This window comes from Antechinus flavipes, chromosome 3 (assembly GCF_016432865.1).
Source record: "Antechinus flavipes isolate AdamAnt ecotype Samford, QLD, Australia chromosome 3, AdamAnt_v2, whole genome shotgun sequence".
NCBI classification, from domain to species: Eukaryota; Metazoa; Chordata; class Mammalia; order Dasyuromorphia; family Dasyuridae; genus Antechinus; species Antechinus flavipes.
In genome coordinates, this window is record NC_067400.1 from 42050105 (window position 1) to 42067571 (window position 17467).

General features: G+C 37.9%; 1 protein-coding gene across 1 annotated transcript in view; it reads left to right on the forward strand.

Annotated features, from left to right (window-relative positions):
• The window catches only part of MINDY4B (MINDY family member 4B), a 51387-nt gene that overhangs the window by 7529 nt on the left and 26391 nt on the right, over window positions 1–17467 (forward strand). The window contains exons 4-9 of the mRNA XM_051990491.1: window positions 394–513; window positions 2134–2225; window positions 7120–7285; window positions 8073–8138; window positions 13498–13568; window positions 15948–16020. Of these exons, the coding sequence (XP_051846451.1) occupies window positions 394–513; window positions 2134–2225; window positions 7120–7285; window positions 8073–8138; window positions 13498–13568; window positions 15948–16020 (588 nt within the window). The remainder of the gene's footprint in view (window positions 1–393; window positions 514–2133; window positions 2226–7119; window positions 7286–8072; window positions 8139–13497; window positions 13569–15947; window positions 16021–17467) is intronic.

The following is a 17467-nucleotide window of genomic DNA, read 5'->3' on the forward strand; positions in this document are numbered from 1 at the left end:
ATTTAGAAGGATTACACGTGTTGAATTTATATTGGATTGCTTGCTGTCCGGTATAAGGATGGAGGGAAGGAGGGAATAAAATTTGGAACACAAGGTTTTGCAAAAGTATCTTTGCAAAAACTATCTTTGCATATATTTGGAAAAGCAAAAAGCTATTATTTTTTTAAAAATCAAATTCATAGATCTCAGGTTAAGAATCTTTGACTTAAAATAATTATTTAAAGCATAGGGAATCTTCCGTAGATCATTAAATCAAAGTAAGAGCTGATGTCCTTTCTAGATCAGCTTTAAGTCTTGGTACAATAAGTCTATATCTCTGCTTTTGCCATATATTTTTATACTAAAAACCAAACACAATTTTCTGATTAAAAAATTCACTCCTTTCTTCCTTAGGACCTACAAAAGATTCTGTTTGGAAATACTGTACATGTCTTTAACCATGATTGGAAAAAGTCATGTTTCAACTTTCATGAACCTTCTTCAGACTTATCCTACGCTTTGGAAATAGGAAAGGTAAGAAACAGCAAAGCAAATAAAAAAAAAAAAAAAAGTGGTATCCAGAGGTAGATAGCACCTACACAAATTCATGGAGCTTATAAATACCTTTCTATTCTTATGAATCTCCTTGTTGGGATAGTCAATCAATCAATAAACATTTTAAAAGTATCAGCTATGTTTCAAGGTGTAAAAAGAAGTGGAAAAACTACTTCAATGTCTTAGCCAAGAAAACCCTATGGATGGGATTAGACAATAACAAAAACACATACCAAACACTGTGCTAAATGCTAGGGACAGAAAGGTAGATGAAATATAGTCCCTGCTTTCAAGGAACTCACAATGTAAAGCAGGAGACAACATGCAAAATAACTATGTACAAATAAAAGATACAGGGGATAAGTCAGAAATAATAAATAGAGGGGAAAATACAAGCATTAAGAAGATTGGTAAAGGCTTCTTGTAGAGGGTGGGATTTTAGCAAAGACTTGAAAGAAGCCAGGAGGTAGAATGAGAAGACAAAGTGTTTTAGACACAGGGAACTGCCAGGGAGTACATAAAGCTGAATAAGATGGAGGAAGAATGGAAAGGTAGGCTTGGATTTTGAATGCCAAAGAGTGAATTTTGTATTTAGTCCTGGAGTACTAGAGAACCACTGGAGTATATTGAGTTGGGAGGATTTCAAGTCTGCTCCACTATCTTCAGGAAATCGGGAGGCTAAAATAGTAAAACTTCTGAGTTCTCTTTGGAGAACTAGAATCTTGTTTCCCAGCAAGAAAGAGAAAGACAACTGGAAGAATAGCAGTTCATGTTTGTTTTCCTTCCCACCAGAGGCAAAGTCTGCAGTGGAGATAGTACCAGAGAGGGAATATGGAAAGCAGGCCCTGGCTCAGGAGGAACAATTCTCCTCTTCAGGTCCAGGCTTTCTTACTAGACAGCTGCCAATCTTCCCTCCGAGCTCGAAATTACTGTCACATTCCAAGGATATTTGGAGACCTCATCTGACCCCAAGAATTAGGGCATCTGGGCTTTCTTCCTTCATTATTAAAATTCATATCATCTATAATTTATAAATAGCATAAGAAATAAGCAACAAATTCCCTCCTACTTATAAATAAAATGATTGGACAAGAACATCTCTAAGATCTACTTTTAACAGTATGTGATTCTTACTCTATGATTTATATATGTGTGTGTGTATATATATGTAGATATCTGTATACTGAGACAGGGAGAGATACATGCGCGCATATATATATATGAAATTTGATATAGCAGCTATTATTAGCTTGGTATTATAGCAGATATCTAAATTTCAGTTAGAGATGGATGAAAATAAACATTGATATATATTTTTCCTATTAAAGTTCTTTATTACTCTTTCTACTTCTCCTAGATCTGTCTATAGACTTTTAGATTAAAAATGCCTGCTCTAAGCTCTGAGTTGTGAGAGTGCTCCATCTGTACTAGTGGAGGATTTTTTCCCACCAGAAGTCCACACTCTAAAGAAAACAGGTCAAGACTAAAAAGTAATAACAGCAAAGGAGGCCGATTCCATTCTCCCCTGATCAGCCATACAATCTCATTCCACTGGTTTTTTTCCCTACATGGCCTAATTTTATTTTATTGTCACTTTAGGGTGGGTCCAGAGCAATCCAAATGGCTGTCCAGGTGAACATCCTCAAATACCTTTTGTTTACTAGGAGTGAAAAAAGCAGTGACTTTTGCAGGTAAGAAAGGAGAGAGAGAGAGAGAGAGAGAGAGAGAGAGAGAGAGAGAGAGAGAGAGAGAGAGAGAGACAGAGAGACAGAGAGACAGAGAGACAGAGACACACAGAGAGAGAAGAAAGAGACCAAAAAACAGAGAGAAATAGAGAGAAACAGAGAGAGAGAGACAGAGACAGAGAGACAGAGAGAAACAGAGACAGAGAGAAGAGAGAGAGAAACAGAGACACTAAACAGGGACAAAGATACAAAGAGACAGAAAGAGACACAGAGAAATACAGAGATAAACAGAGACAGATGGAGAGAAAGACAGAGAAACAGAGATAGAGAAATGCAGAGAGAGACTCAAACAGAGAACAGAAAGACAGAAAGAGAAAAAGAGATACACTAGGATATACTGTAACCTATTCAACATGTAAAGGACTGCTTGCCATCTAGGGAAGGGGGTGGAGGGAGGGAGGGGAAAAATCGGAACAGAAGCGAGTGCAAGGGATAATGTAAAAAAATTACCCTGGCATGGGTTCTGTCAATATAATAACTTTATATTATAAAATAAAATAAAATATATGAGAGAGAGAGAGAGAGAGAGAGAGAGAGAGAGAGAGAGAGAGAGAGAGAGAGAGAGAGAGAGAGAGAGAGAGAGAGAAAGAGATACAGAGAGAGATCCTGAGACAGAGACAGGGACAGAGACGGAGAGAGAAAAAGAGACAGAGACACAGACAGAGACGGAGACAGAGACAGAGAGGCACAGGGAGGCACAGAGACAGAGGCAGAGAGAGGTGAAAGCTCCCCAGGTCTCTGACTACATTTCCAAGTTGGCTTACTTAAGCAAGTGTAACCCGAAGCACGGAGTGGGGTAGAATATGACTCCCGGGAGCCGCGGGCAGCTCGCCCTCCCGCAGGGATGCTCCGGCGCCATCCTTCAGTCCCTCTTCCCTTCCTCACCCCTTCCCACATTCTCGGGGGCACAGGGGCGCTTGTCCCGGGGCGGGTTTCCCCTGGAGCATCTCTGCAGCTCCACAGCTTCTGCCTCTCCCGCACAGTTGAGGGCGGCCCTCCGGCTCTGTGCAGGGCGCCCTCCCTGTCCGCAAAGCATAAAAGCCCGCTCGTGTCTCTCCCACGTCAGGGGCGCCCCTTTGACCGCGGTTGATGGGAGAGACAATGTCCCCACTCCCCCAAGGTAGCGGGGATCCGGCCACAGCAAGGGAGCGGATGCGCGGGGAGCCCGGGGAGCCTCGCGGAGGAGCTGCGGGGCCGGTCACTCAGCTCGGCCAACTTCGGCCCTCGGCCGCAGCCGCGCTTAGTTTCGCGTTGGCGGGAACGGTCAGTCCCATCAGCCCGATTCCCCGAGAGGCTTCTCGGCACCGGGACCGAGACCCACTTGGGACCGGGCCTGGAGGCTCCCAGCGAGCCTCTGATCCCGCCCTCCGGGAGCACAATTACACTCGGGGGAAGGACCAGAGGCAGATGCGTGGAAAGAGAAATACAGCCCACCATTCCGGGCAGTCTGTGTATAAGTGGCATGAAATCGGAGCCGCGGGAGTGAAGAAAAGGACAGTGGTCTTGATAGCTTGGGGAGCTTTGGATAAACACAGACAGACAGGGTGAAGGGAGCACAGGTGGGGACCCCCGACCAGGTTCCATAATTCCTGTATTAGAAGTGAAAAATGAGGAATCTCTGGCTCCATACTCGGTGGGCCATCCCAGATATTTTTGTGCTCACCCCTCCCTCTCCCCTTCTCTCTCTCTCCCTCTTCCTTCTCTCTCTCTCTCTCTCTCTCTCTCTCTCTCTCTCTCTCTCTCTCTCTCTCTCTCTCTCTCTCTCTCTCTCTCTCTCTCTCTCTTCTCTCTCTCTTCCTCTCTCTTTCTCCCTTTTCTCTCTCTCTCTTCCTTTTTCTCTGTCTCTCTGTCTCTCTCTCTCTCTCTCTCTCTCTCTCTCTCTCTCTCTCTCTCTCTCTCTGTCTCTGTTTGTCTCTCTCTCTTCTCTCTCTCTTCCTTTTTCTCTCTCTCTCTTCCTTCTCTCTCTCTCTCCTTCTCTCTCTCTCTCTCTCTCTCTCTCTCTCTCTCTCTCTCTCTCTCTCTCTCTCTCTCTCGCTCTCTCTCTCTCCTTTCTCTCTCTCTCTTCTCTTTCTCTCTGTGTCTCTGTCTCTCTCTCCCTCCCTCCCCCATCTCTGTCTCTATCTTTGTCTCTCTTCCTTTTGGTCTCTCTGTGTGTCTGTCTCTTCCTTTCTCTCTCTTCTCTCTCTCTCTCTCTCTCTCTCTCTCTCTCTCTCTCTCTCTCTTCTCTCTCTCTCTCTCTCTCTCTCTCTCTTCTTTCTCTCTCTCTCTTCTCTCTCTCTCTCTCTCTCTCTCTCTCTCTCTCTCTCTCTCTCTCTCTCTCTCTCTCTCTCTTCTTTCTCTCTCTCTTCTCTCTCTTCTGTCTCTCTTCTCTCTCTCTCTCTTCTCTCTCTGTGTCTCTGTCTCTGTGTCTGTCTCTCTCTCCCTCCCTCCCCCATCTCTGTCTCTATCTCTGTCTCTCTCTTCCTTTTTCTCTGTCTCTCTGTGTGTCTGTCTCTTCCTCTCTTTCTGTCTCTCTGTGTCTGTCTCTGTCTCTGTCTCCTTCCCCTCCTCTATCTCTGTCTCAGCATCTCCCCTCACCCTTCTCTTTCTCCCCTTTCTCTCTATGTAAATAGAGATAGAGAGAAACATAAATATATGCATGTATGCATGTGTACATATAGATATAGATAATTAGATACTTTTGACAGGTTTTATTTTTACATTACAATTCTTAGGAATGTCCTGGACCCAACTTATTCCTGGCTCTCAGACTGATCGTTAATTTGTTGTTTGTTGTTGTTGTTGTTGTTGTTTTTTGGGGGGGTGGTAATCAAATGAAATTAAGTGACTTGCCCAGGGCCACACAGCTAGTTAATGTTAAGTCTGCATTAAGTTAGTGAATCTGCAGGGCTGGTGCTCTATCCACTGCTCCACCAACTTATCCCAATTGTAAATATTTACACCTAGGAAATAGGCAAATGTTACAAATCAGGGCTTGATTTTTTTTTTCTTTTTACTTTATTGACTGTCTGGACCTAAGAGATGATGGGAAAAACTGTCCATAGTGTAGATTAAGGTTAAAAGTGTATTATTGGTACTTTTTATCTTCAGAAAACTGGTCGTTTAATATTTGCCAGCACACTCCTGAATTATCTTTTTTTTTTTCACTTCAGTTGAACAATTATGAAATGCTTACTATGTATTATACTAAGCACTGGGCAAAAGAGTTCCTGACTTCAAGGAGTTTAAAATCTAATGTTTTATCCTTGCTTGGGAGCCTTATCCATAGAAATACCCAAAAATACCTCAATTTTTTTTATAAAATAAAACTAATAATACACTGACCTTATCTGAAAAATTCATGTTTCACATCTGTAGTACCTCTTTATTAGAAAAAACAGAAACAAATGTTATCTCTTTTTTTCACTCTACCTCATTGGGGGAAAAAAAAAACCCAAACACCTCTCCTCCTTCTCCCCTCAAGTTTCTTGTAGCAAATATGCACAATAAATAAAATCAATTCACCCAATAGCTGCAGCCAAAAACATAGATGACAAAGATTCTACACCTGATTCCATCACCTCTCTTTCATGGACACATGATATACATCTTTCTTCCTCTGGATCTGTCTGAATTGTGATGAACTGTTTTCTTCCCCCTCCCTCCTACCTCCCCTTCCTCCCCACAAAAGACAATTTAAAATTGCTACAGCAAGTGCATTTCCTGGATTCACATCCCAACTCTTATTTCCTCCTTTTATTATAGACTTATCGAATGATAGATTTGGAGTCAGGAAGACCTTAAGTTTGAATGTCATTTTAGACACTTAGCAGTGGGGTGAGCTTGAGCAAATTACTTCATCTCTTTGACCCTTTATATCCTCAAATGCAAAATGGGGGACTTAGGGGCACTGTGACTACTTCACAGGGCTGTTGTAAAGATCAAGTGAGATAATGTATGTAAAGTGCTTTGAAATTTCACAGTAGTTTATAAATGTCAGCTATTATTATTATTTACCATATACTCAGGGCCACAAATGGGCCTCATCTATAACCCTTATTTGCAATGGAAAAGAGTGCTTATAGTATCTTTATTATAGGACTTTTACTAGCTGTGTAACTCTTGGCAAGTCACTTAATTCTGACTGCCTCAAAAGAAAATTGTAGTATGTAACATATACTTTAACATATGCATTGGTCTACCTGCCATCTGGGGGAAGGGGTAGAGAGAAGGAGGGGAAAAGTTGGAACAGAAGGTTGCAAGAGTCAATGCTGAAAAATTATCCATGCATATGTCTTGTAAATAAAAAGCTATAATAAAAAAGAAAATAGTAATATGAGAATTGAGTAATATGGTTGTCATCAAAAGTATATATGAAAAAAAGATCTTCAATCTCATTATGGACTGAAGATTCTCAGATTTCCTAAATTTCTTTCCCAAAAGACCATTTTCCTAGGATCCCAGGACATCCTGTTGTCACTTCATCCTATATTGCTCATCCAATCTGAGACCAGTTCAGATCCCAACATCTTGGACAAAATTCATTCATTCATGAAAGTTGGAATTCCAGACTCATCCTCAGCCAATGATGGGTTTGGATGCTCCAATCTCACTTTTCTATTTAACCATTGTTATTTCTCTTTCCTGAGAGAATAACATCACATGTGAGGGATAGAGAGCATATTATCTTGGAAATGGAGAAAGATGCTGAAACTCCACAAGTTTTCAAAGCTACCTTTTCTCCTTACAAGCCATTTAAGCAAAAGAGCTAACAGCTCCAATCAAATATTTGCTTACTGCCCAGAGAACACCGGGACATTCCTTGGAATATTTTTTCCTCTTTGATTTAAATGTGTTATAGTTTATGCAGAACGAGCCATCGAGAACAGAAAGAGGCCCTCTCAGCAGCTCTGGCAGAAACTCTGTGGAAAGCAGGAGAAAGACAAAAGCTCATCATCTGTGCCATCTCATCAGAAACTTGTTTTCCCTCTACCAGGGACTTCCAAGCAGATGGCTTCACTGAGCGTGTGAGTATGGACAGTTTTCATGTCTGTGATCACACTTCTCCCACCAGACATCAGAATCAGTGGGGGTGACAAAGATGCTTCATTGAATCTATTGGTCTTGCCATTGAGATGGAGTTTAAGCCAGCCACACAGTGGCAAAGAAGTGGGTGCCTAATGATGATGAGTGACGAAACAAATCTGGATTCACCAGCCCCAGGGTGGGGAAAGCCTTAGTTCTCAGGTCTGGTCACCCCATTCTTCTCCCTAAATTCCTGTAACTACGGTCTCAAGCCCAGCACAGCTATCCCTACTACTTGAGGGATACAACTGTCCTTTCCTACTTGAGATTTTGTTCCTATTAAAAATAAAGAATGCAAAATTCATGGAGTTGGGCTACCACATTTTAGTGTGTTTTTATTCATTCACGTATTTATTCATTTGACAAGCACTTATTATGCACATACTTTCAGATGCTGTTATTATCTTATTATTTTGGGTCGTTGCCTGTGATTTCATCTGGGCAGGGCCATCTCCATGCTGCAACTTCCTCAATTCATCAATAATTAAGAGATTTATTTTGAGGGATTAAGAGGTTAAATGACTTGTCCATGATCACACAGGGTGTTTTTTACTCTGCAGTCAATCCTCCATCCATTCCTGCCTGTCACTCATATCAAATAGATAGCCTATCAGTTTGTTGAAATGTGTATATATATTTTTTTAATCATTATGAAGTATTAACAGGACATTAACATGCAAGAACTAGACGCTTTCCATCCATTTTGAATCTTTTATTCCTGAATTACAGCTCCAGCTTTTTGAATTTTTGGAGAAAGAAGATGCCAAGAAATTCATCTATGATCATTTACAATGGGTAAGTAAAGAGAAGATCCTTTGTGTTGAATCGTACTTTCTTAATGTCTTATTTCTTTGGTAAAGTGCATTTCTGATGAAGCTTATTAGAGGACCATGTCATTTTTTTTTAAACGCCTCTGGGAAACATTTAAGTAAAGAAAGGAAAAGCTGGTCTCTCTCTCTTTATCTGATTCTTTGAAGAAGACTGGGCCACAGCCTTCTTTTTCTTGGACTAATCAGAACCTGAGGGCAAGATTTTGATCTAAGAAAAAACACAAAAACTAGTCCATGAAGGGGCTAGGATCTAGCATATAAATGGCATGATGTAAGTCACTTTAGGGCATGCCGTCTTTGAAAGACTGTCCCCCATTCTCATCTCTCCACGAAGTTTCTTCCCCCTTTTTCACGTTTGTCTCCATGGTTCTCACATAAGAGTTCAGGATTCCATAAGAAGAGGCAGCTCAATGAGATGTTATGGAGGATTATATGAGAAGGGAAAACTGAGGCTCGGCAAAGGAAGGATGTCAAAAGTAGCAATTTCAGATTCCTCAAACTTAGAAGAAATTGAGACTCAGAGCCCAAGTAGAAGTGAATTTCGGTCAAAGATTCAGGAAAGGGAATATTAGGTTTATTTTTTTTAATACACATTGCTTTATGAATCATATTGGGAGAGAAAAATCAGAGCAAAAAGGAAAAACCATGGGAGAGATTTTTTTTAAATTTTTTATTTAATAATTACATTATATTGACACTCATTTCTGTTCCGATTTTTTTCCCCTCCCTCCCTCCACCCCCTCCCCTAGATGGCAAGCAGTCCTTTATATGTTGGATATGTTGCAGTATATCCTAGATACAATATATATTTGCAGAACCGAACAATTCTCTTGTTGCATAGGGAGAATTGGATTCAGAAGGTATAAATAACCCGGGAAGAAAAACAAAAATGCAGATAGTTCACATTCGTTTCCCAGTGTTCTTTCTTTGGGTGTAGCTGCTTTTGTCCGTCATTTATCAATTGAAACTCAGGTCTCTTTGTCAAAGAAATCCACTTCCATCAAAATATGTCCTCATACAATATCGTTGTCGAAGTGTATAATGATTTCCTGGTTCTGCTCATTTCACTTAGCATCAGTTCATGAAGGTCTCTCCAAGCCTCTCTGTATTCATCCTGCTGGTCATTTCTTACAGAACAATAATATTCCATAACATTCATATACCACAATTTACCCAGCCATTCTCCAATTGATGGGCATCCATTCATTTTCCAGTTTCTAGCCACTACAAACAGGGCTGCTACAAACATTTTGGCACATACAGGTCCCTTTCCATGGGAGAGATTAAAAAAAAAAAAACAGAAAAAAGAAGTGAATGTAGTATATGTTGATTTACATTGTTTCTTTAGTTCTTTGTCTGGATGTAGATGGCAATTTCTGTCCAAAGTCTATTGGGATTCCCTTGGATCACTGAACTCCTGTGAAGAACCAAACCTTTCCTAGTTGATCATCACACATTCTTGCTGTTATTGTGTACAATGTATTCCTGGTTCTGCTTGTTTCGCCCTGCATCAGTTCATGTAAATCTTTTCAGGCCTTTCTATAATCAGCTTGGAGCATTAAGTTTAACTGTGCAATGGGAAAATGGGGGAAAAAAATGAACAGAAACATAATTAAACCATCAAAACTCTGAGCATGAAAATAAGGCAGCAACATCCCTTTTTAAGGAACCCCTGCATCCATCATCCTTCTATTGTCAACTGGTCCTCCAGAGTCCTCTTGTTTTAGAGTTTTACAGGTCATAGGTCACACTCTGGACCACCCCCCCATACACAATCACTCCCAAACTTCTCCCATTAACAAAGCTTCTCTCTCATATATTTTATTCCCTTAGTGTCCTCTTTGGTCAGGTCACAGCTGGCACAGCTAATAAACTAACTCCTAAAGTGTGAGAAGGAAAAGAAAAAGCATTTATTAAGCACCTACTACATACAAAACACTGTGATAAGCACTTTACAGATATCAATTCATTTAATCCTTACAACCACCCTATGGGATGGTCGCTGTCATTAACCTTATTTTTCAGTTGAGGAAACTAAGGCAGACTTGCCCAGGGTGGAGGCTTGGAGGCTGGCTTTGAACTCAGGTCTTCAGGGTGCAGTGTTGCATCCCCTGCATGACTTAAATGCATAGGATGAACCTGTGGTTCCTTTCTGCTAGCAGTTCAACAGAACCCTTGTTGAAGCCCAACAAAATGAAAAAGCTATGGGGCATAGAGTGTAAAGTGATGGGCCTTCAGAAAAGGGAACATTAGGTTTAATTGTGCAATGGGAAAATGGGAACAAATGGGGTAGGAAGACCTGAGTTCAGATCTACCCTTAGGCATTTAATTGTGTCTGCCTCAGTTTCCTCATCTGTCAAATGGAATGGAGAAGGAGATGGCAAACCACTCCAGTGTATTTGCCAAGAAAATCCCAAATGAGGTCACAAAGAGTTGCTCATGACTGAAAATTAACCAAACAACAACTAGTAATGAGTGGAGTGCAAGAGTGTAGAAAGATCTGGGGACAAAGTGAACCTCAGACTTTTACTATTTACATAACCCTAGGCAAATCACCTAAGTCTGCGTGCCTTGTGTAAAATGAGGGAGTTGGATGCAGTGGTATCCGACATCCCTTCTAGCTTGTGTTTTATAAATGAAGAATTTGGGTGCAAAGCAACTTGCCCAAGACCATACCAGTGTGACATGGCAAAGAAAGGCTATGAGCCCAGGATTCCGGCCTCAGTTGTACTTCTAATCCCCCTATGTGACGGGAGCCTATTTAGGATGGGACTTCCCCTCCCGATACAGAAGAGTCATTTAGACTCACTAATAGCCCCAAGGAGAGTGGATGCTCTCCCTTCTCCACTTCTTCCTCACCATACTCACTTCACAAGATCAAAAGCCATGGCACTTTTACACATATGGAGCCAACGGGCTCTGGGAAGTCATTGGTCCAAGACTTATTTTTCAGTGAACTCTCGAAGCAAGGCAACAACTATCTCTGTTAGCCGGTAGAAGGACTCCTAGGGGACAGAAGAAGAAAGAAATATTTCTTCTTCTTCCTATTGCTTTTTTCAGAAGTTACCTTGCCATCTATAACAAGCCCTCCTCTGTTTTCTTAGTCAGCTTGATGGATTCTCTGGCTTGTAGACACAAGGATCTATTGCCTTTTCTCCCCAAGATTTCACACTAGAATAGTTTGGTTCATACCATATGAGTGGTGCAGCAGGAAACACTGGGTGAAATATTAAGTGTCACTTTAAATTTTAAGAAAAATATTTCCCCAGTGAGAAATCTTTTTCTCTCACAACAGAATATCATTTCATGTTTGTTGAATCCTTACTGTGTTTGGACACTATTCTAAGTGCTATAGACTAGCATATGAAAGAAATAGAAGCCTGCTCCCAAAGAGCTTATTATCTAATTGGACAGTCAATCTGTAGATTTATAATGTGTGTGAGTGTGTGTGTGTAAAACAATCAAGAACTGGAATGTTTGATGAATAGAACACTATGATGTATAATAACCAGGGAAGGTTGTAAAGAAGATTTTGACCTTGAAAGAAACATCAGATTTGGATTGGGGGCAAAAGGATTGGAAGTAATTCCCAGGAGGGATGATGAGGGGGGAGTATGAAGAAAGGCATGGAATCAAAGATGAATGAGTTTTATGTCAGGTATCAGAAAGGAAACGATAGACATCATAGTAAGCTTGACTTGAGTCTTCCAAAGTACTGAACCACATCCCAGACCACCTCAAGCTTGCCCAAGTGGTTTTGGTACTAATTGCGTTCACCTACACAAAGATCATGGTGTGACTTTTATGGAAATATTTTGTATAGCCTCGAATGTGCCTTCTCAATGAGGGGGATGGGGTGGAGAGGGAAAAAGGGAGAGAACTTGGAACTCAAAGTTTTAAAAACAAATGTTTTAAATTGCTTTATATGTAACTGGGGAAAAAAATGAAACATTAATTTTTTTAAAAGACCATGATGGAATGTGAATTCATATGGATATACATATACATACATACATATATATTTATATTTATATAAAATTCATGATTCTGTCCAAGTAAACAGTAATATGTTGAATGGCAAATAAGTACCAGGAACTGCACTAAACACTGTATTAAGGGGATAAAATGGAATCAATTGATGATGAATCGTAAATGCTAGGCTAAGGTTTTTATACTTGATCTTATAGACAAGAGGAAACTACTGAAAGTTCTTAGGCAGGAGGCAGGGGCTAGATATTCAAATACTCCAATTTCAGCCTAGCCTCCTAGTTTTACAAGCTCTGCAGAGTATGACTAAATCCTTTAACCAATAGGAACAGACTTACTATTTCACTTGGCTGAAATATTCAAGTCTTCTCTTCCTTGGGGTTTTTCTTCCTCTTAAACTGATCTTTCAGGTCTTTAGTGTGGTACTATGGAGTGGAAAATAAGCTTTCATGGAAATGTTTTTAAATGTACAAAAATGAACTCCAGAGTAAAGAAGAATATAGGATCAAAACATATTTTTAATCCAGGATCATCAGTACAGCCTTCTACTATTTTTTTGTTGTTAAAGCAACAAGAACCTAATCTTTTATAACATGTGGAGTCGATGAGATATATTTTGTTCATGCACAGAATTACCTTCTAAATTTTCCATTTATGTGTTTAAATTTATTCATCTGTCAAGCTTTTATAAACTTGACCCAACCTTATTTCCTAATTGCTGTGGTTTACATCCTTTTATGTTAAAAAGTCTAATTAAAAAAAAAAAAAAACACCAAGGAACAGTTTTGTTGAATGTAAAAGCACTGGTGCCGTTAATTGTCCACATTCAGAAGACTCTTCACCCTTGTGCACACATTGTATAATGCTGGCTGTAATTCAAATCACCTTACCCTTTTCCATTAAAATTGTTTCAGCACATGCTACAGTCAATAAGATCAAATCTTTGTATAGGAAAAAATAACTCAAATTTATTTTCCTGCTGAAATTTCTGATAATGATGTCAATGTTTTCTAATAAAAATTAATTACATTAAAAAAAAGAAATATTAAGGTCTTGTTCACGTCCAATTCACATCTCTGAGTGATTCAATCAGATGTGTTCTCACCTGATAGAGGTATCAGGGTTAAGTGTAGTGAGGTGATTGTAACCCCATCTCCATGATAAGATGAATTAAGAGGATAACTGATGACCAAGATTTCAACTGGATTGAACTCAACATGATAGCAAGCCATTTAAATAGAGATACCTTGTAGCAAGCTTTTCTTGTTTCAAGTTTAAAATAAATGGTTTCCTTTGAGCAACTTTTAAAATAATATATGTTTTCTTTTCTCAAATAGTTCAAAGAAGAAGGAAGCCATGGAGTTATCTTATTTCTTTACAGTCTGCTTTTCTCCAGAACATTTGAAAGGTAAAATCTATAATTGGATAACTTTTGCTCAGAATTCTGCTATAGAGTCTCTTGCCATGTAACATTAATAACATTAATTTGTTCTTGTACTAGAAAGGGCCTTGAATTTCTACATGAAAAACATCAAAAAAAAATGTACCATGCAGATTTCTTTCATGAACAGTAACTTTTTCTATGTATCAGATATTTTTATAGAAGTTCTGGTCATATTCATTCATTCAACAAGTATTTAAAAATTAAGTTAAAATACAAATTAACAAAAATCAATTCTGTCTCCATACCATTCCTATCCCACTGGGAAGAAAAAAGAAAATTATAAGATTCTTTTTAACAAATATAGATAGTCAAGAAAAATTCCCTCACTAGTAGTAGCTAGATGCATTTATACACATATGTGTATAAATGCATCATCCTGTATCCTAAGTTCATCAACTTTCTATCAGCTTGTAAATTTCATGCTTCATCAACATTGGTCCTGTGGAATCATGGATGGCCATTAAGTTAATCAGAGTTCTTATAGCTTTCCAAGGTTGTTGTTATTACATGACTTGTTTTCCTGTTTCTGTTCATTTCACTCTTTGCCAGTTCTTATAAGTCTTTAAAATTGTTTTTGCATATTGATGTTATAGTATAAATTATTCTGGTTTTCTTCACCTCATTTTGTACCAGTTCACATCTGCCTTCTCAGATTTTTCTGAAACTATCCCCATCATCATTTCTTGTATCACAATAATATTCTACTATATTCACATACCACAAATTATTCAACTATTCCCTAAATGATAAGCATATCTTAGTTTCAAGTTGCCACAAAAAGAATTGCTATGAATATTTTTGTATATCCAGGACTTCTTTTTTTTTTCAATTTTTTGGGAAATAGGTAACTTTTTGTTACTATAGTAATACACACATGTATATATGTAGTACTATATATTATACCATTATGTTATATATAGTAGTATATATAGTGATATTTACATATGTAACTATACCCTAACCCTAACTCTAAATGGAAACAGGCAGTGAGACATACTCTATAGTACTATAAAATATATAAACATTTTATTTAATATATTTAAATATTTATTAATATCAATTAATAACAGTAATCTGTTGTTCATATTATTAATATTGGTTAATAATGTATTATTATTAATTAATAATATTAATATACTATTAGTATTAATATATTAAATATATAAAAATCTATTTTGTAGAATGATTCCATTCACAGGTCTACCAACAGTGCATCAGTATTTTCCCTTAGCCCTCTTAACAGTTGTTATTTTCTCCTTTTTGACTGATGAAAAAATGAAATAAAAATCAGTTGGCAACTAAATAACTTCATCCTAAAGAATTTGTGGGTCCAAATATAAATCACAGAAACAATAGATAATTTCATTAAAGATAATGGCAATAATGAAGTGGCTTACCAAAGGTTTGGGGATGTAGCCAAAGTAGTCCTTAGGGGAAAATTTATATCTCTGAGTCTTTTTATTAACAAAAAAGAGAAGAAAATAGATCAATGAATTGGGCGTGAAGTGAAAAAAAAAACTAGAAAATCAAAAGGCATTTAGTACCATGCTGGGTGCTGGGGTTGCAAAAACATTAGTTGGAGATATTAGAGAAGACTAAATGTGAGATTGTAACACAACAGCTTTGCCTTCAGGTGAAAAGATCAATAGGAAAAAAAAGGAAAATAGCTTTTTTAACCATAATTTTCATAAATGAACAAATATATCAATATCATAAACAAGAAGAAATATGTAATCTCTCTTATTCTCATAGATGCTATGAGGGATACCAAGGAAGTATAACACAGATCCTGCCCTTTAGGAGCTTACAATCTAGTTGGGATGTTGACATAGATACTTGAAAAGATAAATGGAAATGATATTGTGGAAATTATAATAGCAATTGGTATTTATGTGTGCTTAAAATCTGCCAAACTTTCCATACTTCAACTCATTGATGGCATCCTGTAGGTAGATGCTACTATGAGCACCTTGTAGATGCTTGAGGTTAAGTGATTTGCTGAGGATCACACAGTACATGATGAATTTTAAAGGAATATTACAAACAGGGAATACTGTAGTTTCAGGGGCAGGAGAGCTTCCTAACTATTCTATCACTAAGTGCCTTACAGAGGAGCCTTGTTAAGACAGACAAGAATTTGATAGATGGAGAGGGGAGAGGGACATCATTCTAAGTAAGGAGAATACCATGAGCAAAAGCACAGGGACAGAAAAATGAGTAAAGTAGATTGGTTGGAGAGGAAAATTCTTGTAGGGTAACAATGAGATGTATGGGGGGGAAAAGAGTCTAGATGCATTTGCTCTAACCATAGTTACTCTCCTAATAGACCATGTCATTTCATAGGCTCAAAAAGGACCTTGATACCAGTTCAACTCATCTGTTAGAGCCAAGTGGTGGAAATTTGGTTTGCAAGCAGGTGAGTTTGGATGGGCTTCTCCTTTCTTATTAGTTTCAAGTTTTCTAACTATTCTCATTTTGTAATGTAATTCAAGTCTACTATGCAATAGATTACAAACTCCTGTGGAAAAGAACTATACCTTTTTTGGGGGGAAGTGGGTTTTGATTAGATAGAGTACAATGCCCCATATTAAAATGTAATACACATTTTGTGATAGTAATAGTTTGTAAATTATAACAAATATTTGGTGAGTTTTAACTAATTGTCAAGACTATTGGGGAAAGCACTTTGCTAATAGCTGTTGATACAGAGATAAGTAAGCAGTAGTTCTCAAACAATCAGACTGCAGCAAATTGTATGGAACTTAACATTTACAATTAATTACAAGCATATGTATGAATCTCGCACAAATTTTGTGGAATTTATATGTACAATTGCATGTGTATGGACAAGTCTCCTAAAAATTGTATGTAATTTATACTTGTAATAAAATTTAATTTTTTTCAAATGTTTTATTTTTTCCAATTACATGCAAAAACAATTATATACTTTTTTTTTCAAATTTTGAATTCTAAATTCTCTCCCTCCCTTCCTTCTTACCTTGCCCTCTCAATGAGAAGGCAAACAATTTGATATAGGTTAGACATGGGTAGTCATATAAAACATATTTCCTTATTAGTCATGCTGTAAAAGAAAACACGGACCCAAAAACAAAAACAAAAAACACCAATGAGGAAAAACAAAGAAATTTTGTTTAAAAGTATGTTTCGATCTACATTCAGACTTTGTCAGTTCTTTCTTTGGGGATGGATAGAATATTTTATTTTAAATTCTTGGAAATTATATTGGATTATTGTATCACTGAGAATAGTTAAGTCATTCATAGTTGATCATTGTACAATAGGATTTTATGCACATAACGGAATCTTCTTACTCTGCTATAGTATATTCTAAATCTTCACTGCCAAGAGTAGTATTATGGAGAAACAACTAAATAAAATAAGGTACATGAATGTGATGGTATACTAAATTAAGAAAAAAATAAAAAGGACAAATTCAAAAAACCCTGGAAAGATTCATGTAAACTGATGCAGAGTGGAGTGAACAGAACCAGGGGGACAGTTTAGACATGACTGCAGTGTTTGGGTTTTTTTTTTTTAATTTTGAAGATTTGAGAATCCTGACCAATCACAAGTCCAGAAATCTAAAGGTGAAGCTGGCTTCCCAATTTCCAGAGACAGAAGTGTAGGTAGAGAAAGATATTTTCGGATACAACCAATATATAAATTTGTTTTGCTCAATTATATTTATTTGTCACAAAGAAGAGCTTTCCTTTGAGAGAGGAGAGAATGAGGAGACCAGCATATCGATCCCAAAAATAAGAAGAAAAAGAAATGAGTGGAAATATATATATAAAATATATATATATATTAAAAATATATAGAAGAGAATAGAAGGAATTTCA